This window comes from Penicillium longicatenatum (assembly GCF_028827895.1).
Source record: "Penicillium longicatenatum strain IBT 33135 chromosome Unknown contig_1_segment0_segment0, whole genome shotgun sequence".
NCBI classification, from domain to species: domain Eukaryota; kingdom Fungi; phylum Ascomycota; class Eurotiomycetes; order Eurotiales; family Aspergillaceae; genus Penicillium; species Penicillium longicatenatum.
This window is the reverse complement of record NW_026643119.1, coordinates 1,695,448-1,723,345: the sequence shown is the minus strand read 5'-3', so window position 1 is coordinate 1,723,345 and position 27,898 is coordinate 1,695,448. Positions and strand designations below refer to the sequence as shown.

The 27,898-nt window shown below is 49.5% G+C and overlaps 8 protein-coding genes across 8 annotated transcripts; 4 read left to right on the top strand and 4 right to left on the bottom strand.

The window, feature by feature from the left end:
* Window positions 1-189: 189 nt before the first annotated feature.
* Window positions 190-1,173, top strand: N7484_001428 (DNA/RNA non-specific endonuclease; the record flags this gene model as incomplete). The annotated part of the gene is made up of 1 exon (XM_057111848.1): window positions 190-1,173. One exon carries the CDS (start codon window positions 190-192, stop codon window positions 1,171-1,173), a length of 984 nt encoding a protein of 327 aa, XP_056976585.1.
* Window positions 1,174-1,339: 166 nt separating this feature from the next.
* On the bottom strand, window positions 1,340-2,557 carry N7484_001427 (putative RING finger domain protein; the record flags this gene model as incomplete). The annotated part of the gene is made up of 3 exons (XM_057111847.1): window positions 1,340-1,647; window positions 1,694-1,952; window positions 2,012-2,557. The coding sequence occupies 3 exons, from the start codon at window positions 2,555-2,557 to the stop codon at window positions 1,340-1,342; spliced, it is 1,113 nt and encodes a 370-aa protein (XP_056976584.1).
* Window positions 2,558-3,192: 635 nt separating this feature from the next.
* On the bottom strand, window positions 3,193-7,500 carry N7484_001426 (Arf family guanine nucleotide exchange factor SYT1; the record flags this gene model as incomplete). Its single annotated transcript, XM_057111846.1, has 2 exons — window positions 3,193-7,034; window positions 7,119-7,500. The coding sequence occupies 2 exons, from the start codon at window positions 7,498-7,500 to the stop codon at window positions 3,193-3,195; spliced, it is 4,224 nt and encodes a 1,407-aa protein (XP_056976583.1).
* Window positions 7,501-8,354: 854 nt separating this feature from the next.
* N7484_001425 (M14 family metallopeptidase) lies at window positions 8,355-9,992 on the top strand (the record flags this gene model as incomplete). The annotated part of the gene is made up of 2 exons (XM_057111845.1): window positions 8,355-8,726; window positions 8,799-9,992. The coding sequence occupies 2 exons, from the start codon at window positions 8,355-8,357 to the stop codon at window positions 9,990-9,992; spliced, it is 1,566 nt and encodes a 521-aa protein (XP_056976582.1).
* Window positions 9,993-10,260: 268 nt separating this feature from the next.
* Window positions 10,261-12,007, bottom strand: N7484_001424 (uncharacterized protein; the record flags this gene model as incomplete). Its single annotated transcript, XM_057111844.1, has 5 exons — window positions 10,261-10,760; window positions 10,849-11,326; window positions 11,379-11,429; window positions 11,472-11,664; window positions 11,709-12,007. The coding sequence occupies 5 exons, from the start codon at window positions 12,005-12,007 to the stop codon at window positions 10,261-10,263; spliced, it is 1,521 nt and encodes a 506-aa protein (XP_056976581.1).
* A 1,297-nt stretch (window positions 12,008-13,304) lies between these two features.
* On the bottom strand, window positions 13,305-15,211 carry N7484_001423 (dicarboxylic amino acid permease agtA; the record flags this gene model as incomplete). The annotated part of the gene is made up of 5 exons (XM_057111843.1): window positions 13,305-14,619; window positions 14,672-14,832; window positions 14,881-14,887; window positions 14,951-15,008; window positions 15,055-15,211. 5 exons carry the CDS (start codon window positions 15,209-15,211, stop codon window positions 13,305-13,307), a joined length of 1,698 nt encoding a protein of 565 aa, XP_056976580.1.
* Window positions 15,212-17,168: 1,957 nt separating this feature from the next.
* Window positions 17,169-22,987, top strand: N7484_001422 (aminophospholipid-translocating P4-type ATPase DRS2; the record flags this gene model as incomplete). Its single annotated transcript, XM_057111842.1, has 5 exons — window positions 17,169-17,332; window positions 17,379-17,501; window positions 17,570-18,122; window positions 18,778-22,089; window positions 22,139-22,987. 5 exons carry the CDS (start codon window positions 17,169-17,171, stop codon window positions 22,985-22,987), a joined length of 5,001 nt encoding a protein of 1,666 aa, XP_056976579.1.
* Window positions 22,988-24,451: 1,464 nt separating this feature from the next.
* N7484_001421 (transporter) lies at window positions 24,452-24,990 on the top strand (the record flags this gene model as incomplete). The annotated part of the gene is made up of 2 exons (XM_057111841.1): window positions 24,452-24,546; window positions 24,591-24,990. 2 exons carry the CDS (start codon window positions 24,452-24,454, stop codon window positions 24,988-24,990), a joined length of 495 nt encoding a protein of 164 aa, XP_056976578.1.
* Window positions 24,991-27,898: the final 2,908 nt, after the last annotated feature.

Genomic DNA, 27,898 nt, shown 5'->3' with positions numbered 1-27,898 from the left:
AGCCAATAATGCAATAATACCACGCATGATAATCATCTGATCCAGATCTACAGGTCACAAGTAAACACGCATGTGGTCCATCGATTGGCCCGTGACTTCCTATGTTCCCCATACTTTAGCTTATCCGCGCCAATTCTCCATTTTTTTTTCTTTCCGCGCCCATCTCCAACCATCACCAACTTTGCGACCATGTCCAAAGCCACCCTCGCCGTGATCGCGGCCGCAAGTGCCGCAACCGGCGCAGGTGTCACCGCACTCCTCTACTCCAAGCCTGCCCGCCCCCAGCAGCAACAACAACAACAACAACTCCCCCCAAGCGCCGGCGTGCCAGTCCCCACGACCACTCAAACTCCTACTCTCGCTGCCAAGGTCAAAGCCGTTGGCCCCGTCGACCCAGCTGGTGTGCTCGAATATGGCTTCCCAGGCCCCATCGCTGACGAAATATCCTCGCTCCCCCTCCACGGCGCTTACGATCGTCGCACTCGCAATCCCGCCTGGGTCGCCGAACACATCACTCCGCAATCCCTGTTGATGAAGAACGCCGACCGTAAGCACAGCACTTTCTTTGAAGATACCTCCATCCCGGCAATCTTCCGCGCAAAGCTATCGGACTATTTCCGTTCTGGATATGACCGCGGACACCAGGTGCCAGCCGCGGACGCGAAATGGTCGCAGGAGGCCATGGATGGCACATTCGCGTTGAGCAACATGTGTCCGCAAGTCGGCGAGGGATTCAACCGCGATTACTGGGCCCATTTTGAGGATTTCTGCCGGAATCTTACGCAAAAGTACCCCTCTGTTCGGGTTGTGACTGGACCATTGTACCTGCCTCATCGGGACCCTGATGGAAAGTGGAGAGTGAACTATGAGGTGATTGGCAGCCCGCCTAATGTTGCTGTGCCGACTCATTTCTACAAGGTCATCTATGGTGAGGATGGATCTGGTGGACCCAATAGCAAGGTTGCGCTTGGTGCGTTTGTGCTGCCTAATGCTCGGATTGCCAACCAGACGAGTCTGTCAAGCTTTGAGGTTCCTTTGGAGGTGTTGGAGCGCGCTTCTGGGTTGGAGTTTGCGGCTAAGCTTGATCTTAGCCGTCGGCGGAGATTGTGTCAGGAGGTGAAGTGCGATATCACCGTTCGCGAGTTCAACAATACCAAGAAGAAGCTTGCTTAAACTTGAGGGGCTGAAGGATATTTTTAGCCAGATGGCTCTGTGTATACATATCAAGGACATGGTCAGTGCATATTTCGGGCGTTTGGCCCTCGGGCAAGTCATGGGTATTTTGAGCCCTCGATAGAAAGACCGCATTTATTTTTGTACAGCTTTTTTTTCTTAGCATTCAACATTGGAATGCTACTCCCTTCTTCGTAGCCACATTACCGCCGCCGCCTGCGAAACCCGTGCCTTCGGAATTGATCTCCACCATGCCCGGCTTGATGCCTTCCTTATCCTTCTTCTTGGATTTCTTCTTTCCGTCCGCTTTCTCTAGATTGGAATCTGGCGTAAGATCTGTTTCGCAAACATAACATAATATCCGTCGATGAGCCTCCTGTTCTTCTTTGGAAGCATGGGGATCAGGCGTATCCTGTGGAGTCATAAACTTTGTAACACAAGGCGAACAAATGACATGGCCGCATGGTTTAGTGACTAGAAAAGTTAGCCCAACCCAACTCATGAATTGTCAAAAACATACGCATAGCTTTGAGCCCATTGCTAAGAGCTTTTTTGCAACTCGGACACACTCGAGACGTAGATCCATCTGAACCCTTTTCCTCCGTAAACTTCACCTCAACCAGAGCCTTGAGCGAATAAGTATGTCGATTCGTCTCCGAAGACCCAGGACAAATAGGCGCCAGCTTCACAGCCTTGTTCGCAGCAATTTCATCCGCATCCGTATTCGGTGTCAAAGACGGCACCCAAAAAGACGGCAACGCAGACTTGCTCGACTCGAACTGTTATCAAATCAGCTTCAACTCCAGCCACAAACCTAATTGAGTTGGAAACAACAAACTTTCTGCTTCTTCAACTCATCCTTCAGCCTCTCCTGCTCCTCTCTCGAAACCCTCTTCATCTCCTCCTCATCAAGCTCAAAAATCTTCTTCCGCTTCCCATCAACAACAACTTCCCTAGCCTTGAACGCCGCAACAGCCTCCTCCTCCGCCTTCCGCTTCATCCCCTTAGGCTTTGAACCCGCTTCAAGCCCCATAGAAACGAGCTCAAAATCCGCTAACTCTTTCTTCTTAGCTTCTTCTAGCACTAACTTATCATCCTCGGCAATTCGCTTTTTGGCATCTTCGCGCTCGCGCTCGAGACGCTTAATCTCTTGTCGTTGGGCGAGTAGGTCATTGATCGCGCATTCGCGACAGAACAGGTCGCCGTTTGTTGCGCAGCCTACGACGGGTGCGCGGGCTGGTTGAAGACATAGTTTGCAGGATGCGAAGGGGAGGAAGGAGTCGCGACCGATTACGCTGCGTTTTGAGCCCCAGCTATCACGGAGGAGGCCACGCTCGTACGCGGTGAAATGTGGAAGGGAGGTGTTGCGCTTTGAGTGCGCCATTGTTGCTGAGGTTAGAGCTGAGGTGTTTGGGGAAATTGGGATTAGAGTTGGAGATGAATGTCGTAATTGAGCGGGTTTATTCGGTTGTGGAACGTTGATTGGTTGGTTTGACGACCGCCTTGGGCACCGCCTTTGTAATCAGTTGGGAAGCATGAAGTTCAATCGAGCTTGATCTTGGTACTTTCTACATGCTATTGTAAGGCTATACTGTTGGGACCCAGTCAAAGGATTAATCGTAAATGAGTTTTTTTTGTCTAAGATTCACCCACTCCTATGCGAACTAGTGGATGACGTTCGCGCTCACGGGGCAGGACAATGCAAGAGTCGATCTCCCAAACACGCAGGGAGAATGACGCTAGTAAATTGAACAAGAGATAAGACGTCGCATCAATGAATGCTTCCCATGCTTCCCAAAATAATGAGAATACAAATTCAATCCGAAACCCATCAGAAATCCGAGATCGGCTGGCGGCCGTCAATGCAAAAAAGAAACCCAGGGAAAGCAGACCGCAATGGCTGAAAGGGGTATAATAGTCGTAAAACAGCAGATGAGAAAGGGTATGGCTATACAGGTGATTGTGCTGAGAGAGGAAGGAAATAGGGGAGTGAGAGGGATAGAGACAATGATCACACGTTCATGCTCCTACAGCTTGCTGCCGTAGGTTTTCAGAGGAGGGTGTGTCCACAGCTCGTTCACCGAGCGAATTGGTGGATGAAGGAGGTTTGTCATCAGTTGCTATGAGGCGGGGACCGAAGATTGCGGAGCCAGAACTCGATGCTGGACGGAGTGTGTTTTCCTCCGAACGTTGTTCTGGGTCTTTGTCCTCGGGTGGAATCGAGAGATCCAAGAAATCCTTTTCACGAGTGGGGGTGGGCAGCTCCCCACCGAAAGTTTCGTATGCGTCCTTGAAGTAGTCGAGAGTTGGCTCATCATCGCTACAGAAACTGAGCCTCGTTGTCGTGCTCGCGCTTCGGATAGAGTGGGGCCGCGCGCCTGGTGTGTATGAAGTGGCCGATTCGTTGCTGCCAAGTATAGCAGGTTCGGAGGCTCGCGGCTCCTCGTGAGGCGTTGGCTTCCGGAGCTTCAGGCGTTCTTCCGGGGGCATGTTCTGCCACTCGGATCCAAAGGTGATGATGGATGCCTTTTTACCATGAACAGTGAAACTAGGTGTCTTCCGAGACAGTATTTCACCATCTTTCATACTTTCATCGTCGTCAAGTGTCGGGATGCTAGACACCGATCCTCGGTTCTTCTTGCTACGAGAGTGATGGCGAGGCATGTGGTGGTGTGAATCACGAAGAGTGCGGTGGAGACTGCGTCGCACTCGGCTAGGCCTGTCACCTTGAGAAACTTCCGCAGACTCATCCGGCTTGCCCTCACCTTCCGATTCGGCAACATTGCTGGATGGTTTCCGTGGTGGAGGCGAGCCACTCAGATCCAACAAGCCAGTTTCTCTGAGAAGCCGTTCCTCACCTTCATCGAAGCTCACCGGGGAGGTGAGTTTAGATGCTCGAGAGCCAAGACTAGCCCCGTCAAATCTACTACCACGACTAAGAACAGAGGACTCACGCTCCAACTGAGTTTGTCCGTCCGGGAACTTGTCTGGCAGAGCAGCAATTGAAAGTGGGCGACCAACACGAGCAGCATCAGATGAGGTAGTCGAAGCCGGGAGACTTGGGCGACGCATCTCATCTGTGGATGGTTGGTGTAGGAGGCCAAGATCAACAGGTTGATCAACGGATACCACAGGCGGCTCGTGTGTATCATGGCTAGAAGCCGTGTGAACAATACTAGGAGCCCGACCTACGCCAGATTCGGATCTCACTGAGGGCCCCGAGATGGAGGCAAGCCGTGCTGCATCCTCAGATGCCGGCTGTTCAACAACAGACCTGGACCGTCCCTCAACAAAGCTCTCATCCTCGCCCATGTCCCGGAGAAGCACTTCACGATAGCACTTGTTACGCCAAAGATCCTGTCTGACCCATTTGAGTTTCGCTGCCATTCTTCCTGCAGCCATGATGACGTTCTCACGAGCCCGGGGATTGACTGGAGTCAGAATTTGAAGGTGGCGGGCGTTCCGCAAGAGTTCTTCGAGCTGCTTCTGTGTGACGAAAAGCTTTTCGTTTGCTTCTCGGATCTTTTGGCTCATTAGTTGTCTGCGGGCAGCAACGAACTCGGCAACAATATCAGTGGCAATGCTTGGCGACGGAGGCTCCTTCTCAGGTGAATGCTGCGAATTGAGCGAGGCGGTTTCGATCCGCTGGCTTGTACGGTAGCGTTGACCCTCGTAGTTTGTGGCAATCATGCCTTTTGTGCGGACACCTGTCGTTCTGAATGCTGCTGCATAGTTAAGCTTGGAAATCCAATCGTTCATCTCCGATTCAGACGACGCAAGGAAAATTTCCTCCAATGCATTGTGGCGGACATAACTGAACGCATATTTGTGTTTTTTGTAGCTCGTGTCCAACAGGGCAACGGCATCATTGGTGGACATGATGGCATCGGGCTTGAATTCAGCGAGCGGAGGCCGGAACACCAGCGTGCCTTTCCGGTCGTTCTTCACGTAGTTCTCGTGTTGTGCCATCAATGAACGCACCCAGTTGACATTGCGGAAGAAGTAGAGCTGCGAGAAGGTGAGAACCGCGCCCCATTCGGCCCAGGGCGAACGAGCCCGCTTCTTTTTCGGGTCTTTTCGCCAAAGCAAGCCAACCTTCGCGACCTTGATATCAACCAGACCTGGATTTGACTCTGCAGGATTATCCAGACTTGTTTGCATGAAGGCATCAGGACGAGAACGCAAGGAAATAATCTGCAAAATTCCAGACTTGGTAAAAGCTTGGTGCAGGTCATCGATATCCGGCGGGCCAGCGGTTCCAAAATGATTGTACGAATCGTCAAGATCCATCACCTCTCCCAGACTTGGGCGCAGTGCCCCAAGCTTGCCATCCATAATTAATGTGTAAGGATCAACGGGATCCCGTGCTATCCGGGATAAATTCTCAGTGCTGGTGCTCTTAAACAACGCGCGACGGGGCTTGGCAAGGTGACGATCGCGTAAATTGGCATCTTCCACGTGAATGAATGGCGTGTAGGCGATATTTTCATAGAAGCATTCCAGGATATCATCAGAGACACCCTCGCCACGGGTATTTTTGACATAATCTGGCTTCTGCATCTTCCGCTTGTTGTTCTTATTGAAGACATCGGTGTGAAGAATCAATATTGAAAAAGCAATGAAGTAAGCTTGATCTGTGGTTGCGAAAATCCCCGGGTTGCATTCATGATATCGATCTGCGAACGCCTGCAGAAACCGGTCTATTTGCTGTGTTTCTTTTGGCAGTTCGACTTCCATCAAGAGTTTGCGAATAGCCATGTCCATTGGATCACCAAAGTAAGAAAACGACCGCATATACTTCCGCAGAGCAACTTTAAAGAACTCGTCGCCTGATTGAGAGAGTATCCCACCAACCATGCCTCGAGGCACATTTTCTTCCAGTCTTGTCAGGTAGCTAGCTGGCGTGTCGCCCTCTTCCTTCTGCGGGACCGGCGGCAAATCCGGCTTCGAAATCGGAGTTGATGCTCCACCTAGGCCAGGTGACCCATGGCGGGGAATTGGGGGTTCCGAGTTTTGTCTCAATCGCTGAGAGATACTGAACAGATCACCAAAGCTCTTGCGGCCGGTCGTTGAAGTGGAGGTGCGTCCCGATGACACCAAGTATGGAACTGGAGACAAGTCGTCCTGGTTTTCGGCGACGGACCCCATGGTGGACGATCTGCCTCGACCTTTATGTGAGGGATTGGATCGAGTGGAGTGATTGGAATTGGTCGAATCATTGCGAAATAGCGTTGGTTGACCTGAGGTACCAAGCCCCACGGAGGAGCGAGACGGTGAGGGGAGAGGCGAGATTTGATCATGGTCTCCAGACCCATCGGATTTCGGGGTATCTGCTGGTGGGAATTTGGGGCCATTCAGGATTGACTGTCCCGGTGGGGGTTTCGGAGGAAGGGGGAATAGAGGGCTGCGATTCCGCTTCAGTCGTGGGAGACGGAATCCTCGCTTGGCGCTTGACGTTGATCCGAAGCCATCTCGTGGGGAGTTGCTGCGATATGCGGCCTGGTCACCGTAGCTCTGGTCGGAGCGTGACGATTCCGAGAAGCGGGGGTCTGTGACTGAAGAGCGCTGTGAATCGTTCAAGTTCATCTGGTCTCGACTTCCACTGCGTAATGACGTTGTTGAAAGTCGCCCCGGTTCCTCCATATTACCCTGGAATGTCGAGAGGCTGGAATCGACCTGCGAGTCGGTTGACCCTTGATTCTTTCGCGATGGTTTCATCCTCGTCTGGTCTGTTGAATTCCGGGATAGCTCTTCCATGGAATGTTTTCGTGATGAAGGTCGAAGCTTGTTGAATATGGGTAGTTCTTTGGTGGGCTGATCGAGATCGTGGCTGGTGGGGGCTGTGGTGATGATTTTAGGGGCTGCAGGTATGAGACAAGAAATCGTTAGCCGTCCATGCGTTCCTGTACATCCATCACGATGTTCCTATCCCCATATCGACTTACGCGGCAAGGAGGGCACTGGTGGAGCTTCCTGCTGGCCAGCCTTGGCGTAGCTCTTGGACAGCTGCGGGTCGGATGCATGTCGTAACCTCATGAAGCTGAATCGATTCCGTCGCAAGCTTGGTGTATCTGCAGAGGAGGGGCCCGCGAAGTCCGATTCAGCCCCATGGTCTGGAACATCAGTGGGCACTCCGAGTCTCGAATCGTCGGTTCCATCGATCGGGGGCAGCCCTGGACCGCGGGCAGTAGACTCCGAGAGTCTTGGGTCGGACACCGGTGGGCTTGGACGTGGCAAATGTTCACTGCGGCGGGACTGGGATTGGGGTTCAATGGTACTTTGACGTTTGGAGCTATCGGCCACAAGCCGCAGGCCTTTCCAATGCATGACGAAGAACCGAAGCGTTCAGACCCATGCGTGGTCGGTGCCTTGCAGTGTGCAGTGAAATCTGAGAATATTCAAAAGCAAGATCCTGAAACTAGGAGAGCATGGCGACGTGGAGTGTTCCAGAACGCGGTGGGATTTCGGAGGTGGAGAGACCCGTCGTCAGCTTTGCAAAAAAGGGGAATGCGGGAAGGGGGATGGTTCTGGGCTTCGCGCGCCACACCACTAGTTCGGCACGTATTTTTTTTTTTTTGAACACGGATAAACCGGTAGAGATGATCCAGCTCGAAAAATAGAGGGAGGGGTAAGGCAGACGAGTTATGGTAAATGAACAAGGTGCCCTGAGCGCGGATGAGAGCACACAGTGATTTCATGGTTTCATTGGTTCTGGAAACCGGAGTCTAGAACTTCTGGGGAATGTTAAACAGGGTCTACGCTGCCGATGCAGTTCGCTACAATTAGATCATAGTGATTGTCATAAATTATAAAATATTCGCGCATTACTTGCTGTAGAGTAATCCTTGAATCCTGGCCCACGTATGCCTGGCGTAAACGCGTATATAGTATCACCTGGGAATACTGCTACCTAGTATGTACCGGGGGTAGAGGTCCAAGATGAAAACATGGAATAAATAATCTGAACATGATGATAGCTAAATACCTAAAGAATTAAAAGAACACATACTGAAGTAGATACTATTCTACACCTTACAGTCAGCTAGGTCACCCGTTACTGTCATGGATGTATGTAACCTGGGTTGTAGAGATCCTAATCCGGTTCCACTTATCTGCTCTCCACTATCAACTATCGCTTCCCCTCTTCTCCGCACTCTCACCTGTCCTCATTCATCACCGTCATGCGTCTCCTACCAGCGCTTCTGCTCTATGGGGCCTTGATTCCCTCCGTTTCCGCCATCCCCGCGGCCTCCAGTATCGTGCCACCTCCCCAACCCCAACCCGCCCTTACGTATGCCTCCGAGCCACGCCCATGGACCCGATTCCGAGACTGGGTCATCGAATCTGTCTGGAGAACCGGTCGCTGTTCCTCTCACAAACACACCGGCCCACCACTCAATGTACGAGAACGCTATGAGACTGACGTCGTTCTCCGATTTCACTTGCGTCATCCGGGGGAGGCAGAGGCGTTGGCCTCGGCATCACAGGCACTAATCCTAGACGTCTGGGCTATCACGGCGGAATATGTCGATATTCGCCTGACAGATGACATGGTACGTCTGCGGCAATCATTGGGCGATTTCAATCGCTGTCTCAATTGTAGTCTAACAAGTACCACGGAACAGATTCCCTCCTTACTCGACTTGCTGCCCCCCTCGCTCCGCACGGCCCACACCCCGCTCATGGATGATCTGGTAGATATGATCTACAGTACATATCCGAGACACCATCCTGAGAGCTGGAAAAGTGGATATGGGTTTGCGGGGGATGGCCGAGTATCTACGGTTGACGATGTCTTCTTCCGCGACTACCAGCCGCTTACGGTTATCGAGCAATGGATGAAATTAATGGCAACGATGTTTCCGTCGCATGTTCAATTCACCAGCATCGGACTGTCGTATGAGAACCGTGAAATACCAGCCCTGCGACTAGGCGCTTCAAATTCAAATTTCAGAGCAGCAGGACCACGAAAGACGATCGTGATTGTCGGTGGCCTACATGCTCGTGAATGGATCAGCACATCAACCGTGACCTATATTGCACACAGCCTCATAACTCAGTATGGCGAGTCCAACTCCGTCACGCAACTCTTGAATGAATATGACTGGGTTCTAGTCCCAACACTCAATCCCGACGGATACGTCTATACATGGGAGTCGGACCGTCTATGGCGGAAGAACAGGCAACCAACCGGTCTTCCATTCTGTCCCGGGGTTGACTTGGACCGAGCCTGGGACTTTGAGTGGGATGGGGAATCAACACGGTCCAACCCATGCAACGAGAATTACGCTGGCTCAGAGCCTTTCGAGGCTCTCGAATCGCATCGACTCGCCGAGTGGGCAAAGAATGAGACCTCCAGTGGTCGTGCGAATATTGTGGGCTTCTTAGATTTGCACTCCTATTCACAGCAGATTCTCTATCCTTATTCTTACACGTGCTCTTCTGTGCCTCCAACCCTCGAAAGCCTCGAGGAACTAGCCTTGGGTCTGGCGAAGGCCATTCGACACTCATCTGGGGAACCATATGATGTGACGTCCGCCTGCGAGGGCATCCTGACCTCAGGTTCGGCTGACTTCATTACCTCGGGTGGCAGCGCCTTGGACTGGTTTTATCACGAACTCCATGCCACGTACTCGTATCAGATCAAACTGCGAGACCGTGGTAGCTACGGGTTCTTGCTTCCATCTGAACACATTGTTCCCACTGGCGAGGAGATCTTCCACGCTGTGTTGGCACTTGGCAGATTCATCAAGAACGGGGCCATCTTTTCTTCCACTGACTTCGACTTTTTGACCACTGATCAACAGCCACTGGCTTGATCGAAAAGCCATTCTTCGTGAAGCAGCTTGTCTTCGGATTGAATCTTGATAATATGCTGCATAGTTTGCCGAGGCGTTTGGTGTTTTCCTTTGATGGTGTAAGAATGGAGCACAGGTAGTACATATTGGCTTCTGGCACGATACGACTGATATTCTGATGTACAAAAAGCGTCAAAAATGACGAGATATGACTCAAATGGCATATAATTACGACCTTGGTATATTCCATTCACATAGATATATTTAATAAGTCTCATAAGCAACCAATCTAAGCAGTCTTGAACCTCGCTGGCCCACTCCAAGCCCTCAATCCCTTCCCCCAAACCTGCAACGCGACCACAATAAAGAACGCCGCCCCCACAATCCCGCACATAGTCCCGAATTGCTTGATCGTCCCCTCCTTCTCTGCCCACTCAATCATAAAATAGCTCACAATAAACCCACCCGTCGTACGTCCAAAGTTTACCCAAGCCGCAACCTCTCCACTCGCCTCGGGATACGCATCAAGTACGTACGAGTTCACAGCCACAGTAACAATCATAATACCAAAGACGTAGAGGCCCCAGCCCAGTGCAGCAAGCATATAGTGGTAGTGTCGCTCAAGCGCGAAGCCAACTAAAACCAGACCGGGTACAAGGAAAGGCATGGCGAACCAGATAGCGTAAAGTCGGGCTTCAGGATCGAGATGGTTATTGTTTCGTTTGGCATATGTCTTCGCGATGAAATCATGCAGCCAATGCCCAGTGATTTCACCGATAATAGCTGCTACTATAGGAGTGAAGTAGAAGTAGCCTACAATTGTTAGTATTCAGACTCCCGCCCAGGTACATAGAAGGTTTTGGGATGGAGTACATACCGATAGCCTTAGCCCCAAATCCATATTTCGGCGCAAGGAAAATCGACAACGTGGTATTGATACCAACAACCCACGCAAACATAAGCATGTAAGCAATCACGATAAGGACAATGACAGGTTTGCGAAGCATAGTAACAGGTCGCATGCATGCATCTTTGAACGAGTTCTTAATATACTTCGTCCGAACCTGCTGGATACCCAGCATACGTTGCCAACGCGGACCATTAGGAACGAGTTCCGGCTGGACGGTCTTGCGGTCGTAGTATGTTTCATCCACGAAGAGAATGATGGCTATAAGGCAGAGACCTGTTTCGATGGCGTAGACGCCGAACGCCCATTGCCAGATTTGGGTGTTGACGATGAATGAGCCCAGCAGCGGGCCCATATAGGGTGAGAGAATGATGAAACCGGACCAGATATTGATTTTGCGCGCGTGTTCGTGGAGGAAGAACATGTCCTTTATGAACATCAACCCGCCCTGGAGATCATTAGTATTAGGAATGGGGTCGTTAGGAGCGCGGCATATTTACGCTTTGAGCAACCGTTGAGAAAAACCCGTTGAGAATCCGAGCAGCCTGGTACTGTTACTTTCGCTTCGTGAAATATTGATCTGAGTAGCGTACCATGAAAGACTCAAAGCTTTGTGCACCAGCACACCAAATCGCCGTAGCCAAAGCGAAAAGCATCCACCAGAAAAGAATAGAATATCGTCCAAAATAAGCTGATAGAGCCACGACGATAGGACCAGCAGCGCCGAGCATGAAAACATTGCCAACCTGAGAATGATTGACAACATTAGGATTCATGTTCCATTCCCTGAACCGTTAGCTTGCTTCACAAACATGGTCATGGAAACTTACTCTCCCTGCGGCGTTAGCGTCACGGCACCAGTGGCACTGCCATAATCAGGCAAAAACGCCGTACATGAAATAATGATGAGGACAAGGTGCTTGTGGAATGGAGTCCAGTTCAGCGGGTCATTAGGTGAGTCACTTGGCTGAGGGATAAGAATGATTTGTCCATCGGCCGTAGTCTTCAGGCCGCGTTCATGAGCAAGCGAGACATCATTCAGAACATATCCTTCCCGCTCGCCAATCTCTTCCAAGTCGGGCTTTCTGAGGTCCTCTCGCTGGCTGAAATCGGGCTTCTCGGGATCCATGGTATGCTGACCACCTGCTCAATTCCAGTAACGCGTAGAGCGTAGGTGAATTGTTAAGTGACCAAAGCTGGATTTATTGACCTACTTTTAATAAAAAGGTTCGGCATCCTTTATAGGGGAAACCCCACAATAAACATTTGCCCACCCCACGGCTCGCCCGCATCGGGTCAGTGGGGGCCGGCACAAAATAGCAAGCGAGGCTGTCTTGATAATCCTTACGGCATTGGATTAAAGTTTCATGGCTATCAAAACGGGTTCCTATTTGACCATCTCGCCCCTATTCCAGTGGACGGGGTTGAGGCGGCTGGTTTCTATGGTGCGTGCGGGGGGGCCACGCGGGGTATTGAACAAAGCAACTGCCGCATTTTAGAACACTTCTAGACTCCGCACTTTTACATGACTGGAATTATCTGAAAGAAGTCTTTCGTGAGGTCTGGATGTAATTACGAACGTGAGTTTTAACACATTTAACATAAGAATATTGATCAATAGAGTAAAGACGGAAATTGGAATAGAGTTCAATGGACCCACCTTTCATAATTGCCGGATGTGGGGAAATTGCCTATGAAGCGAATGTGGATTTACCCCTATAGCCTATGGGAAAATTAGCCCTGTGGGGATTTAAAGAGGTTCAAGCCGTTATTACCCACAAGCAGACCCTGAGAATCCAAAATGATACCTTCAATTGTCAATTGTATAGGATTCGTCGTGTATTGCGCCCATGCTACTAATCAAGGAAACGTTCGTAGAATTTTTCCTATGAAGAAAGAACCTCCAATAGAAACATACCACTCCTGGCTAATCATAATAGCCTAAGTTGCATGGCCTATTACATGACTTGGCAACTTCTCATTCCACCGTTTCTACCCAACCACAGGGACCCAACGATTCATGTGGTGTTTGTAGCCCTGGTCCGTATGCCCTGTTAATTCAATGTATTATTTTCTTCATTATGAACATGTGCTATAGGATCGTCATGTCATTCAATAGCTTCTAACTAGATCGGAGCTTATGAGACGGTGGGTCCGTCATAGCACGTGGTTATGCTATGCATAGCCGTGAAAAGTCTGCAGCCCCTGACGCTCAAATACGCTATATTGACTAGCTTTTATAGATCTTGTTTTTCTTTGTGTGCTGAAATGCAGATCTCAGCCCAGATCCACTTCGTAGATCTGTTACATGATGTAGGATGATAATCTTTGGTGTTAAAAAGGCATGAAAGAAGATTCGTGAATTTCCTGCTAAACAAGCTATAAATGGATGCATGAATTTAGCAAGTGTTGAGGAGATATTTCTCTCAGAATAGCCATGAGACAAACTTCTGGTAGAACCAGTGCGACTGAGCATGTTTCTCAATCTCCGCGTCTCTCTTCGCAATGAACGCGGCCTCTTCGCGGTCAATTTCGTCCTTTCCAGTCCACAAGTCCGCGGTTGCGGGATCAACACCCTTACACTTAGTCACAAGCTTGTATCCGGTGATCATAATCAGGTAAAGGGGAATGCCGAGGTAGGCCGTGATGAAGTTCTTATAATCGAAGTCTCCCCACTTCTTGTTGTGTGTGAAGACGTCGTAATTCTTTGTCAAGGCAATGAGGATACAGAAAGCCAGAGCAGCATAAGAGCCTGCTACGCCCAGAGGTGCAACATATGCTAAGCTCTCAACCGGGACGTTCTGCGCCTTTCGTGCCCGCACGAAGCAGATGTGGGTCACCAGGATCGAAATCCAGGTGAGCAATCCGAAGATCGTAACGAGGTTGACGAAGTACTTGAAGACCACCTTGGAGTCACTCGTGACGTTCATGTAAGCAAGAAGTGCGAACACCGAGGAAATTCCCAGGGCAAAGACGGGTACTCCACGACGGTCAGTCCGAGCAAGAATCTTAGGAGCCTTGTTCTCGCGGGCCAGGCCGTAGATCGTGCGAGTTGCGATGTAAAGATCAGAGTTTGCAGCGGAAAACACGAAGAGCAGAATGCATGCGTTGATAATGTGGGAGAGCACGGGGATACCGGAGAGCTCGATAGCCACAACAAACGGCGATGCGGCAGCTGAGCTACTGGCGCCGATGGCAAAGGCGAGCTTCTTGTCGTTGTACGGGACCAAGGTACCGACGAGCAGAACTGACAGCACGTAAAAGACCAAGATTCGCCAGAAGGTCAACTTGATCGCCCGGGGAATTGTCCTCCTTGGGTTCTGTGCTTCACCAACGGTCACACCAACAAGTTCTGTTCCGAGATAAGCGAAGGTAGCGGATACCATCGTAGACCAAAATGCCAAGAATCGGCCTGCACTTCCAGTTTCAATATAGGTGTTGAAAGCTCCGGGACTCTTCCAGTACCGAAATCCTTTGCGGTCATGATCCGGACCTCCGCCCAACATGAGAATGAACGAAAGCAGAATAATACCCAGGATGACGATGACTTTGAAAGAAGACAACCAGAATTCGAATTCACCGAAGAAACGGACTCCGAAATAGTTAATGCAGATAATAGCAATCAAGAAGATGGTGATCCATACGCCCGGATTGACCTTTTCCGCAGGAATCCAGTATGATATGACGAGAGCACCGGCAGTAAGTTGATTCGGCGAAAGGATGATATACTTAAACCAGTACCTATGAGCAGCATTAGTAAGTATGCCATTGTAGGTTTTGAGGTGGTACATACGTCCAGCCTAAGGTAAATCCAAGTGCCGGATCACAGAATCGCACCGCGTAGCCTGTGAATCCGGATGGCAGTGGAAGCCAAGCAGCCATTTCTCCAAGCGCACACATCACGAGGTAAACGATGAATCCCACCCAGGCGTAGGCAATCAAAATAGCGGCGGGCTATAACGGTCAGTCCGTGTAAACACTCAGATAATATGGGATACGTACTCCAGCCCTACAAGTAAAAAAAGAATGTTAGAAAAATACCGATGTAGATCTCATGTGAATGAGGACTTACTTTGCGAGAGCTTCGCCGGTTCCGATGATCAGTCCTGTGCCGATGGCACCTCCGATAGCTGTACCCGTTAGATTATTTTTATCGTCGTTGTGAGCTTCTCATACCAATCATCGTAATGTGTCGCGCCTTGAGTGCACGGTGAAGGTCGACATGGTTAGGGTCGGATAGACCACCCTCCTCTGCAGTAGTCACATCACCTTTGCTGTATTCCTCCTGGAGTGGGCTTTCGGAGGGGAAGACCTCCTGTTTAGCCTCCGCCATCGCTGTTTGACGGGGCGTCAATGCGGTTCAAGCTGTAGTGTCCTCAAGTGCACGATTTGTCCTATTAGTGGAAGTCTGGGGTTTGGAAAGTCGTATGGGACCGAGACAAGATGAAGTGAGGGTCAAAAGGGACGTGCCAGGGCGGCTCTTTTGGGAGTCGGAACCTTACACTTTATAGTGTAGACCTCCCCCGCTGGCAAAGATAGGAAAGAAAACTTAAGTATAAAATTAGTCTAATATTATTTAAATGCGATAAGCTGACTGGTGAGCCAAGCCGGCTTTTTTTCTCTGTCGCGTGGCTTGAGAATGCGGAGTAACTGGACATACATGGTTAGCTGGACAGCGTTGCAACGCAAAGCCCGAGCCAAGAGATTACCTCGAACAAAGTTCTCCAAATACGGAATCTGCCTGGCGACATGACTGGGATGCAGCTGCAGGGCAATGGCTGTGCTGTGTCACCTGAACTTTGCATAACAGCCTCGTATTTGCAACACAACTCTAAGCCTGGGCGGAGGAGGATAGCTTATTGCTGTATACAGTATCAAGCACTGGCGTTTCTCTTAGTCAAACTTTGATGATAAGAAGCATGATCCAGCCGCTCTCAAGCGGAGCGCCCAGACGCCAAGATCTCGGGGGGTGAAGGCTATTCCATTTTGACCTATCTCTTTAGTTTCTTTAGAGAGAAACACGGCTCGCTTTCCATCGGAACATTTCAATCTTCTTTTTCCCAGTATCTCTCCCTAATTGTGATATCGTGTTTTCTCAACCCTTGGGTACTTAATGCTGATCTTTGGGTTCAGTTGTCAATTGCAGGGCGTAGTCAATTTGCTGACATACCATGCCACCTTTCATGAGTTGGACAAACCCTGTCAGCCTTGCAGCTACCCCTCAATTCTGTGCAGGCCACTCGTGCGGTGAAAACAATGAAAAGGCTACCAGAATGTGGCTTGGCGGCCCGCTTCTATACGCCAAGAACCTCCGCCACGTCCTCTTTGACCAATGGGGAATGCACAAATCAAACCCCGGCTAGAAGCGCAACTGATTTGTCTTGGCAGGGTGCTTTGACAAGCCCATGCGAGTGTTCTCCTCGGCATGGAGCCCCAAGAGGAAACTTTCTGGAAAAGTCAAACCTAAGCTATCCATGGAACCAGAGCTAGGGAATGTTATCCCGAGTTATCGTCTGCCCGGTGGTATAAGATGCCGCCCTCCAAAGCTTAGGTAAGGTGAGTCTCTCGATCTTGCAGTGGTATCTACCTGGGTATATACACGGATAGGTTGATACTAACCGTTCAATCAATCCATTCAACTCTCACCTAACCCTTCTAAATGGCCCTCCAGGGCTGAACAGCAAAGGTTACTCTCGAATGGCCATCCTTCGGGAGGATCGTGATGCGCCCGATAAGATCGCTACCAAGCAAAAGTAGATATATATTCCCACATACCGCTCCAAGTACCAAGTTCTCCACCTCGCCCTTAACCTTCCAAAGTTGGAATATCACCCAAAACCAGCCCCGGCCTGGAGCCTCGGAAAGAAACTCTGGAAGGCGAAAGACATCACTTATTTGAGGGTGCTGCAACTTTGAGGCTTGAGCTGAGGTACAATGTCTGATCTTAACCCTCGGTTATATCTTGCACAAACTTAAAATAGGGTTGGAGAAGACGGAAGGCTATACAGTCCACTTGTAACTGCACACGTGGATTTGGGTCATGCTTTATTGTGAAAATGATAGCAAAATCCATTGTTCAGTAAATAGGGAAGGCACAGCAGTGGTGTGTATAGAGTGCAATGTTATGAGTGGGGCTGACCTTCTCTTTTGCACGTGACGCATGCTTACCGCCCTAGTTCCCCACACGGTCATTGGTCAACCCACAGCTCCAAGATGAGGCCCATCACGGCAAAATGGCCAAAAAAATGACATCCCCGCGAATCTAAAAGGCTTCTCACCACACCCCCAACATGTCTAGAGAAGCTCCCCTTTCGGTCGCTGAGCGCGATTTTATCCTCAAGGCCCTGCAAGAGGATACGCGCCTCGATGGCCGTGAGGCTGATCAATACCGACCTCTGAGTATTAGCTTCGGCGAGGAATACGGCCATGTGAAGCTGCAGCTGGGCAAGACCAGGTAAGCTTTCCTGCAATTGACTTACCTTGCAAGCGCTTACGTGCAGTAGTGTTATTGCCCGAATCTCTGCTTCAGTGACAAAGCCCCGTGAGGATCGCCCCTTCGATGGCCTATTCGACATCTCCATCGAATTGACTGCAATGGGTTCTCCAGCCTGGGAAAATGGACGGTATGCCCCAATGATGTTCTACATGCCCTGAGAAATTACCTTACTCATACACGTGCTTCCAAAAACAGAAGCAGTGACCAAGAAGCCTCTGTCGCCCATATTCTTGACCGAGTCATCCGCCACTCTAATGCCCTCGACACCGAATCGCTCTGCATCGTAAAGGGCGTCAGCTGCTGGAGCATCCGAGCCGACATACATGTGATTGACTACGATGGAAACCTGACTGATGCCGCCTGTATCGCCGTCATGACTGGACTGCAGCATTTCCGCCGGCCGGATGCAGTGGTGCGCGATGGCCATGTTATCGTGTACAAAGTGGAGGATCGAGTCCCGGTCGCCCTCAACATCACCCACAAGCCTCTTTCCGTTACCTTCAATTCCTTCAATGACGGTCAAAACATCATTGTCGACGCCAACCGCAAGGAAGAACAAGCAGCCGAGGGAGAGCTGGTCATCGGCATCAACAGCGGCGGAGAAGTCTGCTTCATGTCCAAATACTCGGGCGCGCCTTTGGATCCGCTAGCGATTGTGAGCAAGGTCAATGTCGCGCTGGAGAAAGTCAAGGCGCTCAATGCTCAGGTGGACAAGGTGTTGCAAGTCGATCTCGCGAAACGGGCGAAGGTGGGCATGGCTGATGAATCGCGGGCGGCGAATGACCGCTAATTTGCTTTCAACTCTACACGACTATTGTATGACGCGACCTTTCATGATCCTGGGCTGGAGTTCCGCATGGCTTTTTCTATTTCTGAAGACCAATGGCAGCATTTGAAATCCTTTTGCATGTTAGCATGCTCAAAAAATCAGATAGCATAGGAAATAATAGATAATTTCCAAAGTCTCCTATGTGCATGACTCCAGGGCTAGCACCCTATTTTTTCAGAAATGATGATCGTCATTCTCCAAATGTTCGCAGAGTGGATGTTTGGCGCCTGCTTAATATATTTCCGACTGCGGCGACGCCAAGCACCCTCCTATTCTTAGGCGCAATGTTTCAGGCCTATCAACAAGTAGTGAACGAGCTAAATAAAAATAAGAACTCTAGATCAACTTTAATTGATGGCAGATATCATGAGAAGAAGCCCGAATCATAATAGAGTTGGTGGTTTTACCGCCCGAAAAAAAGCGGGACGATCATAACAGTTACTTGCTGCCTTCGCCCGCTAAGCCACCTCATTCTTACTCTCAGTACTTTTTTTCTTTCAACTCACCGTCTGATCGCCTATTTCGCTCTCCCTAACGCTTCTCTACCTCTTGGACATATTGCTTTAAGGACCAGCTGCACGTCCGCATAGCTCGATTCCTCCTCCCGATCCATGCCTCAGGGGCAACACGACTGCTCTCAGTGAGGGTACTAGCTCCCCCCGCGGCAGCATGGCCGGTAGGCCCCCCCGGATCGCATCAAGCCGCTGGCCACGATGACGACCTACTTCTGGACTCCGGTCCAATCTATAACTCTGGGCAACCCCCACCCGTGAACGACGAGCACCTGCTTCAACACTACGACATTGACGACTCCGACCAGCCCCATGCGCAGCCGCGCCCTTCCGTATCCTACGATAGTTTCGTCGGCAGCCGTGCGCAGCAAGCCAGAGCCCATCAAAATGCAGCTCCGGGTCCTGCGCATGTCGTCCATTCGGGCGTGTACGGAAGTGATCCCTACGTCGACGATCCGGTCACCCGGACCTACTCGCAGACCTCTGGCCTAGACAACTACCAGCGGTATTCCTTTGACGAACTCGAAGATTCGCACTCCGGATACTATGACCTTGATACGAATGAAGATCGGATACCGAGCGCCGCTCATGTTCGCAAGGCGAATGAGCGGAACAGTATTATGGGGTTGGGCGGTGGCATGTTGGGGAAGGCGAAATACATGTTTGGGATGGGACCGCAATATTCTGAAATGGATCTGCCGTTAACGGAGGCTGGGGCGAGAAGAGCAACCGTTGATAGCAGCGATGCGACAGCTGCCCCGAAGGCCAAAAAGAAGGGCGCATCTGGCTTCACGTCCATATTTGGCCGACGAAAGGTCGATCCTGCAAGCTTGGGCCCTCGCATCATTCAGGTCAACAACCCCCCTGCCAATGCTACGCATAGATTCGTCAGCAACCATGTGTCGACCGCAAAGTACAACATCATCACCTTTATTCCCAAATTCCTCTTCGAGCAATTCTCCAAATACGCCAACCTTTTCTTCTTGCTCACCGCCGTTCTTCAACAAATCCCCAATGTCTCGCCGACAAGCAGGTACACCACTATTGTGCCGCTGGCTATCGTGTTGGCAGTTTCTGCCATCAAGGAATTGGTAGAAGATTACAAGCGACGAATGTCGGATCGCGGCTTGAATTATTCCAAAACGCAAGTACTTCGCGGCTCTTCTTTCCACGAAACAAAATGGGTCGATGTTGTGGTTGGTGATATCGTCCGCGTTGAATCTGAGCAGCCATTCCCGGCGGATTTGGTCCTCATGGCATCATCGGAACCGGAGGGATTATGCTATATCGAAACGGCCAATCTGGATGGCGAGACCAACTTGAAGATCAAGCAAGCCATCCCCGAAACTGCTCATTTGGTTAGCCCTAGTGACTTGGGTCGGCTGGGTGGACGAGTTCGTTCGGAACAACCCAACAGCAGCCTCTATACTTATGAAGCTACCTTGACCATGAACGCGGGCGGTGGTGAGAAAGAGTTGGCTCTCGCTCCGGACCAGTTGCTTCTTCGTGGTGCAACTCTGCGAAACACGCCCTGGATCCACGGTATTGTCGTTTTCACCGGACACGAAACCAAATTGATGCGAAATGCAACAGCGACACCGATTAAGCGTACTGCTGTGGAACGTATGGTCAATATCCAGATTTTGATGCTTGTGTTCATCCTTGTTTCCCTAAGTGTTATCAGTTCTGTTGGTGACCTGGTCATTCGTAAAACCAGAGGCAAGTATCTTGCCTACCTGGATTATGGTGATACCAATGCTGTCAGCCAATTCTTCTTGGACGTTTTCACTTATTGGGTGTTGTATTCCAACTTGGTTCCTATCTCTCTCTTTGTCACCATCGAAATCGTCAAATACTTCCAGGCCTACCTCATCAATTCTGATCTGGACATTTACCACGTCGAGACGGATACCCCTGCAACATGTCGCACATCTTCTCTGGTCGAAGAGCTTGGCCAGATTGAATACATCTTCTCGGACAAGACAGGAACCTTGACCTGTAACCAGATGGAGTTCAAGCAGTGCACAATTGCGGGTATCCAGTACGGTGATGATGTTCCAGAAGACCGACGGGCGAATTCGGATGAGGATTCCGAGTATGGAATTCTCGACTTCAAGGCTCTTCGGAGAAATTGCCTGTCGCACCCTAGTCAGCATGCTATTCAACAGTTTCTTACACTCCTGGCCACCTGCCACACGGTGATTCCCGAACGCTCAGGAAGTGACCCCAACGATATCAAGTACCAGGCAGCTTCGCCCGATGAAGGTGCTCTGGTTGATGGCGCTGCATCTCTGGGATACCGTTTCACGAACCGCAAACCTAGATCTGTCCTTTTTGAAACCGGCGGTCAGGAACTCGAATACGAGCTTCTAGCAGTCTGTGAGTTTAACTCGACTCGAAAGAGAATGTCCACCATTTTCCGGTGCCCAGATGGCAAGGTTCGGATATACTGCAAGGGTGCCGACACGGTCATCCTTGAGCGGCTTCACCCAGATAACCCCACCGTGGAGGCAACCCTTCAACATCTTGAAGAGTATGCCTCGGAGGGCCTGCGTACTCTTTGCCTTGCCATGCGTGAGATTCCCGAGGAAGAATTCCGCCAATGGTGGCAAATCTTCGACAAGGCTAACACTACCGTGGGCGGAAACCGTGCCGATGAACTTGATAAGGCCGCCGAGCTGATTGAAAAGGATTTCTACCTTCTCGGTGCCACCGCTATTGAGGATAGACTGCAAGACGGCGTACCCGAGACTATTTCCACGCTACAGACCGCCGGAATCAAGATTTGGGTTCTGACTGGCGATCGCCAGGAGACTGCCATTAATATTGGCATGTCCTGTAAACTCATATCTGAAGACATGACACTTCTTATTGTCAATGAGGAGACCGCAGAAGCCACACGTGCCAATTTGCAATCGAAACTGGAAGCAGTCAAGACTCAAGCTAGCTCTGGCGACATTGAGACTCTGGCTTTGGTGATTGATGGAAAATCCTTGACATTCGCCTTGGAGAAAGACATGGAGAAGATGTTTCTGGATCTTGCTGTCATGTGCAAGGCCGTGGTTTGCTGTCGTGTTTCTCCCTTGCAGAAAGCCTTGGTCGTCAAGCTTGTGAAAAGACACTTGAAGTCCCTGCTCCTAGCTATTGGTGATGGTGCCAACGACGTGTCCATGATCCAGGCCGCTCACGTTGGTGTCGGTATCAGCGGTATGGAGGGACTCCAAGCTGCTCGATCGGCCGATGTGGCAATTGCCCAGTTCCGTTTCCTCCGAAAGCTTCTTTTGGTCCATGGAGCCTGGAGTTATTCTCGTATCAGTCGAGTCATTTTGTACTCGTTCTATAAGAACATCACTTTATACATGACGCAGTTCTGGGTAAGTTGATCAACACTCGCACTAGAAGATGAAATCTAACAATTCTTAGTACTCCTTCCAAAATGCCTTCTCCGGTGAAGTCATCTACGAATCGTGGACACTCTCCTACTACAACGTGCTATTCACCGTTCTCCCCCCATTTGCCATGGGAGTTTTCGACCAGTACATCTCCGCTCGGCTACTGGACCGATACCCTCAACTGTACCAGATGGGTCAAAAGGGCCTCTTCTTCAAAAAACACAGTTTCTGGGCGTGGGTTCTAAATGGTTTCTTCCACTCCCTGCTCCTCTACATCGCCTCCGAGTTGATCTTCCTCTGGGATCTTCCCATGTTCGACGGCCACGTCGCCGGCCACTGGGTCTGGGGCGAAGCATTGTACACTGCCGTCCTGGGAACTGTTCTTGGCAAAGCAGCCCTAATTTCAAACATCTGGACAAAATACCACTTCATCGCCATTCCAGGATCGTTGCTCCTCTGGCTCATCTTCCTCCCCGCTTACGGTTACGCCGCTCCCGCGCTCGGGTTCTCAGTCGAATACTACGGCACAATCCCCGTCCTCTTCAAACTCCCCGTCTTCTACCTAATGGCCATCGTCCTCCCCTGCCTCTGTCTTCTCCGTGATTATGCCTGGAAATACGCCAAGCGCATGTACTATCCCCAGCATTACCACCACGTCCAGGAGATTCAGAAGTATAACGTACAGGATTACCGTCCTCGCATGGAGCAGTTCCAAAAAGCCATTCGAAAGGTCCGGCAGGTGCAGCGTATGCGCAAGCAAAGAGGTTATGCCTTTTCGCAGGCTGACGACGGTGGTCAGATGCGTGTCTTGAATGCGTATGACACTACCCAGGGTCGTGGACGTTATGGTGAGATGGCTAGCTCACGGACTCCGTTATGATCTGGCGAATATTTGCATCGGTTTGCCATGTTTTGCATCAATGTTGGTTGTATTGTATTTTTTATTTTTTCATTTTACTTTCTTCCTCTAGCTTGGTTCAATAGCCGGCTATTGGGTCGGAGGAGGCTTGTGACATATGTTGATGTGTTTCTAGCTTGATTTCAATTGGACATGAAGATAAATATGATACTCTCGTATGTAGGATGTTGACGTAGGCTTGCTCATTTCCCCGGCCGAATAGTGCATATGTAGAAAGGGGCATATCGTACCCGACAAAAGCAAATAAGAGCACCTGAGATGCCCGACGCGCTCAATTCACGTCTGGCCACTAAATGTATAAACATTTCGGTGAAGGCGCAGTAGCTCACCTGGATAGACATAACTAACTATAGCAATTCAGTTGCCGTCTTGTAATATGACTATGTACATCTTAACTATGGATACTGGATGATACATCACATTGGGGACTAAACCCGGCCCTTGCGCTGTCACACATTCCACAGCCAGCCACGGGTTACTTACAGATGGCAATCTTAATGTGCACTCAGCTCTCAGCTCCCTTTTGACCCGAGTCACTCAACCCAATCAGATGCATTGAGATATCATCAGTGCATGCGGGCTGAAGATCATCATGCACCATCTTTCCTTGCAGAAGGGCAACCCGATTTTTTCTTCTGTGTTTTTTTTACTTCTTCATTTCTCTCTTCATGTCTGATTACCTCAACCGCATCGCTGCTGCGCTTTTCATTGCCATTGTCGTCTTCTAGTCTCGGGACTCGCAAAATGACCGATGAAAATACGGCCCTGATAACCCCCCCCTCCAGGCGATGATTTTCTATCCCCAGACGTCGACGGAGTCTGGACAAAACCAGAAGCAGCAAACTCTAACTTTAACTGGGGCTTTTTCCTGGTCGCTCTCCTAGGTAATATTACTCTTCCTATTATGAAACCCTACTAAATGTTATTTTTAGGAGTATTTATTGCCTTTTGTGATGACTCCTTCGTCATATCAACGCACGAAGAGATCGCATCTAGTTTCAACCAATTATCTATCAGCCACTGGCTTGTAACGGGGTTCAATCTAGGTTGGGCAATCTCTTTGCCAATCGTGAGACCCAGCGAACACCATGATCAACCTCTCGACGCTGACTTGGACTAGTACGGAAGATTATACGATATATATGGAGGGAAGAATACGCTTCTTGCGGCATACATCTTGTGTACGGTGGGGTGTACCATTACGTATGTTTTCTTGGCCTTGCGCTGGAGAAGGAGCTTACACATGTTAGTGGCACAGCAGTATCGATGCAGATTGCGGTTTTGGGAAGATTCCTTGCTGGGATTGGAAGTTCTGGTATGACTGATCTGATATCGGTTCTTATTGTTGGTAAGGATTGCACAGGCTATCGTTACCAAGTCCACTACTAATTCCCGTCAGAGATGGCTCCGTTAAGCCAAGTCGCCATGCTACGAATGTACATGGCAGCCGTTTCCATGACTGGAGTTGGGACAGGAGCACCTCTTGGTGGATTTATTACAAATCTAGCTGGGTGGAGATGGTATGCCCGTTCCAAGTATCAACGGTCTCAAGCTAACTTCTCAGGTCATTTTTGGGACAGGCTCCAATACTACTCGCATGCCTCGTCATGGTCGCATTTATGCTTCCAAAGCGTACCCCCGAAGAAGCACAGCTCCATCCTGCAGACGATGATGATAATACCGAGGAAAGAAGCATGGATTTTGTTGGAATTGCCTTCTTGGGGATTACCGTGGCATCGTTCATTCTCATTTGCAGTGCATTCACAGATGAATTAAAGTTAAATGAGATCAAATGGGAACTTCTGGCAGCCTTGATTCTCTTTGGAGCTTTGTTTGTTGCTAACGAGAGGTTCTGGGCTAAGGATCCTTTGATTCCTTTGGAGTTGGCGACGACCAATGGCATAGGTCTCGCATGGCTTACACAGATTTTGCTTAATCTTGCCATGTCCAGTGTCAGTCAATAGTATCCTCTCCATCACTCCTGCTGACAATTTCTTAGCTCCTTACTAATATTGGGGTGTTTTTTGTTCGGACTGAATATGCATCGACTAGCAAAATTGGCCTTTACATGTTACCGGCTTCGATTGGTATGATTGCCGGTTCTATCCTTGGCGGACAGTATATAAAACGGTAAGACTTCTTCAAATGTTGAACTGTGAGCCAAATACTGATGTAGTCGCTTTACAGGAGTGGAAGATATAAGTTCTTTTCCATTCTATGCTCGGGCCTTTCTTTGATTTCTTTCCTACTCATAATGCTTCGATGGCCGAGTGGACCAAGCCACTGGGAGCTCGCATACACTTTCTTCTCGTCGATCGGTTTGCTGGGAGTGTTCGCAGCACAGTTCATCGGGTTATCAGCGTCAGCGCCGGAGAGAACCTCGGCAACGGCCGTTACGGTCTACTATATGGCGCAGCAACTTGGGATGGTTGGTGGGGCGACGTTGGCATCGACTATATCCCGAGCTATACTTAGACGTGGTCTGTTGCGAAAATTTGGCGCGGGTGCAGAAGAACTTCAGGTCCGTGCATTTGAGTTAATATTTGAAGGATTTGTGGCTCTAACTATCGGAAATGCTGCAGGTTATACGAAATGTGCTAAGCAATACTCGATTTGCGCAATCACTGCCGGCTCAAGCTCAACATGTTATTCGATCGACTTATTTAGAGAGCTTCAGAGCTATTCCCAGTATGTCTTTTAAGGTATCCAACCTTCTCCATTGCGCTAATATTGCTAGTAATCTCAATAATCGCCGTGGTCCTCGTCCTGCCTCTGCTTGCTATTCAGACGGAATTTGATCTTGCTTAAAGGCATGAAACATAACCATGGAATATCTTGGAGTTGTTGATATATCATATATATACTGTACCATATGCGAAAACAGTCAGGGCTGTATTGTTTGAATTTCATGTCTCGTCTCCTTTGATTTGTAGGCCTGGCTAGCAGTGGAGACGTGCAGGCGCTAGCCTATATGGGTATGTGACTACCATCGCCTTTCAATCTAATCACTAAGTTTGAATGTTTATTCTAGGTTGCGTTCATCAAGAGCGTAAGCGAACAAGTGGTCGCTCAGCGACCATGTATGGAATCGCTACTGATAGCGAAGAATGGCGCTTTCTCCGAATTAATGACCAGGGCGAGTGGGCTGTCAGAGTCTACCCCTACGAGGAAGGGGATAAATACCAAAAAGTAGCGGGCCATGCTTGCCTACATCATGCATCAGGCGATTATATCGTCTCCATATGCAACCAAGACGCACTCAAAAAAAAGTTTCGATGGAAGACGCTTAGCTATATGGGTATACCGAATCGCCGGCTAAATCAATACTTTTGCTTATCCCGCTATTCTTTATCGCCTCATTTCATACAGGAATGCATGCTTTTTCTGTTCATCGCTTTTATAACCTTGCAGATTTGTCCCCTACTTCTGAAAGGCTCGCCTCTTTTAGTATCTCTTTTGGAGATTCCAAATCATATTCTGTCATATTGTACTCTCGAAGATTCCTCTACTTCATCAAGAACTCTCGCTTTTACCCTCTTTCTGCTCCTTCCAGTACAGAATAGACGTATACTCATGAAACCTCATACCTCGAAACCTTCAGAACCCTCCTTACGCGCGGACAATTCTGATGCTATGGTCGCGTGCTAATAATGAATCGTATGAAGAGAGTGCTTGATAAAGAGCTAGCCTGATAGAATGTTGTTTCATGAAGTTGGAAATATGAAGTGGGAAGACATAGGAAAAGCACTATGGGGCTGTTACCCACTTGGCTCATCTTGTTAACTCCAATCCAAGCAGCTGGCTTTCTATTCTCAGTGACATATGCGATAAAGTGATGTAGGGTATTCAATGGGAATGAAAATCAAACAAAAATATGAATACTGTATCTCCTTTGCTTGTACCAAATTCAATCTTTGCCCTAGTCGAGTAAGCGATTATGGTCAAAAAGGGTGAGATCTTAAATGAGACGATAAATCTACAACTAATATAGAGCGTAATGTGTGAAATAAACTTCACTGGCAGACCGCAGAAGACTTTGCTTTCGCCGAACAACCACAATTCAGAGAGGGACTGCACTTACGCAGGTAGCGCCCCAGTCACCTGATGAGGCTATGAGGACGGATCTTACACTGTCAGGTGCCCCGCCTCGTTTTTTATGCTTCCCCCCCCATACATGATGGCCAACCGTGCTTCGAGTTCCCCATGTCATCGATATCATTTGGTCCCGCAAATTCGGGCGTCCAGGTGGCCCACCATCACGGCCCGATATTCTTTGACAGCAGTATGTGCCATAGGACCTAGGAATAGGGATCCCAATCAACTAATAACTGTTTATAGGCTCGGGACAATCGAAAACGCAACAACACAACGATCGACACGAAAACGTTGTGGATTATTTAGTCAGGTTTGACTTCTCCACAAGGTATCGGGATGCATTCGCGGCGAGACATGCCAACACAGGGCAATGGTTTCTCGATACCTGTACCTTCCAGGAATGGCTTACGAATATAGGGCAAACACTGTGGTGTTCCGGCATGCCAGGTGCCGGGAAGACCATACTTGTGGCTATTGCAATCGCTCATCTTCAAGAAACCTTCTCAGCAGAGAGCGATGTGGCGGTAGTGTTTGCCTTCTGCGATTACAACGACCGCATAAATCAAGAGCCAGAGAGTATCATATGGTCTCTTTGGAAACAACTGATGAGAAAGCGCATTTTGACGGCGGCGGAATGTGCATTTTTTGAGACCACATATGTTGAGAAAAGGATCTCTCCCAGCACAGACGATTTGTTGAAGATCTTCTCGGATGAAATTTGCCGATATTCGAAAGTGTTCATATTGTTGGATGCTTTTGATGAGCTGAAGGTCGATA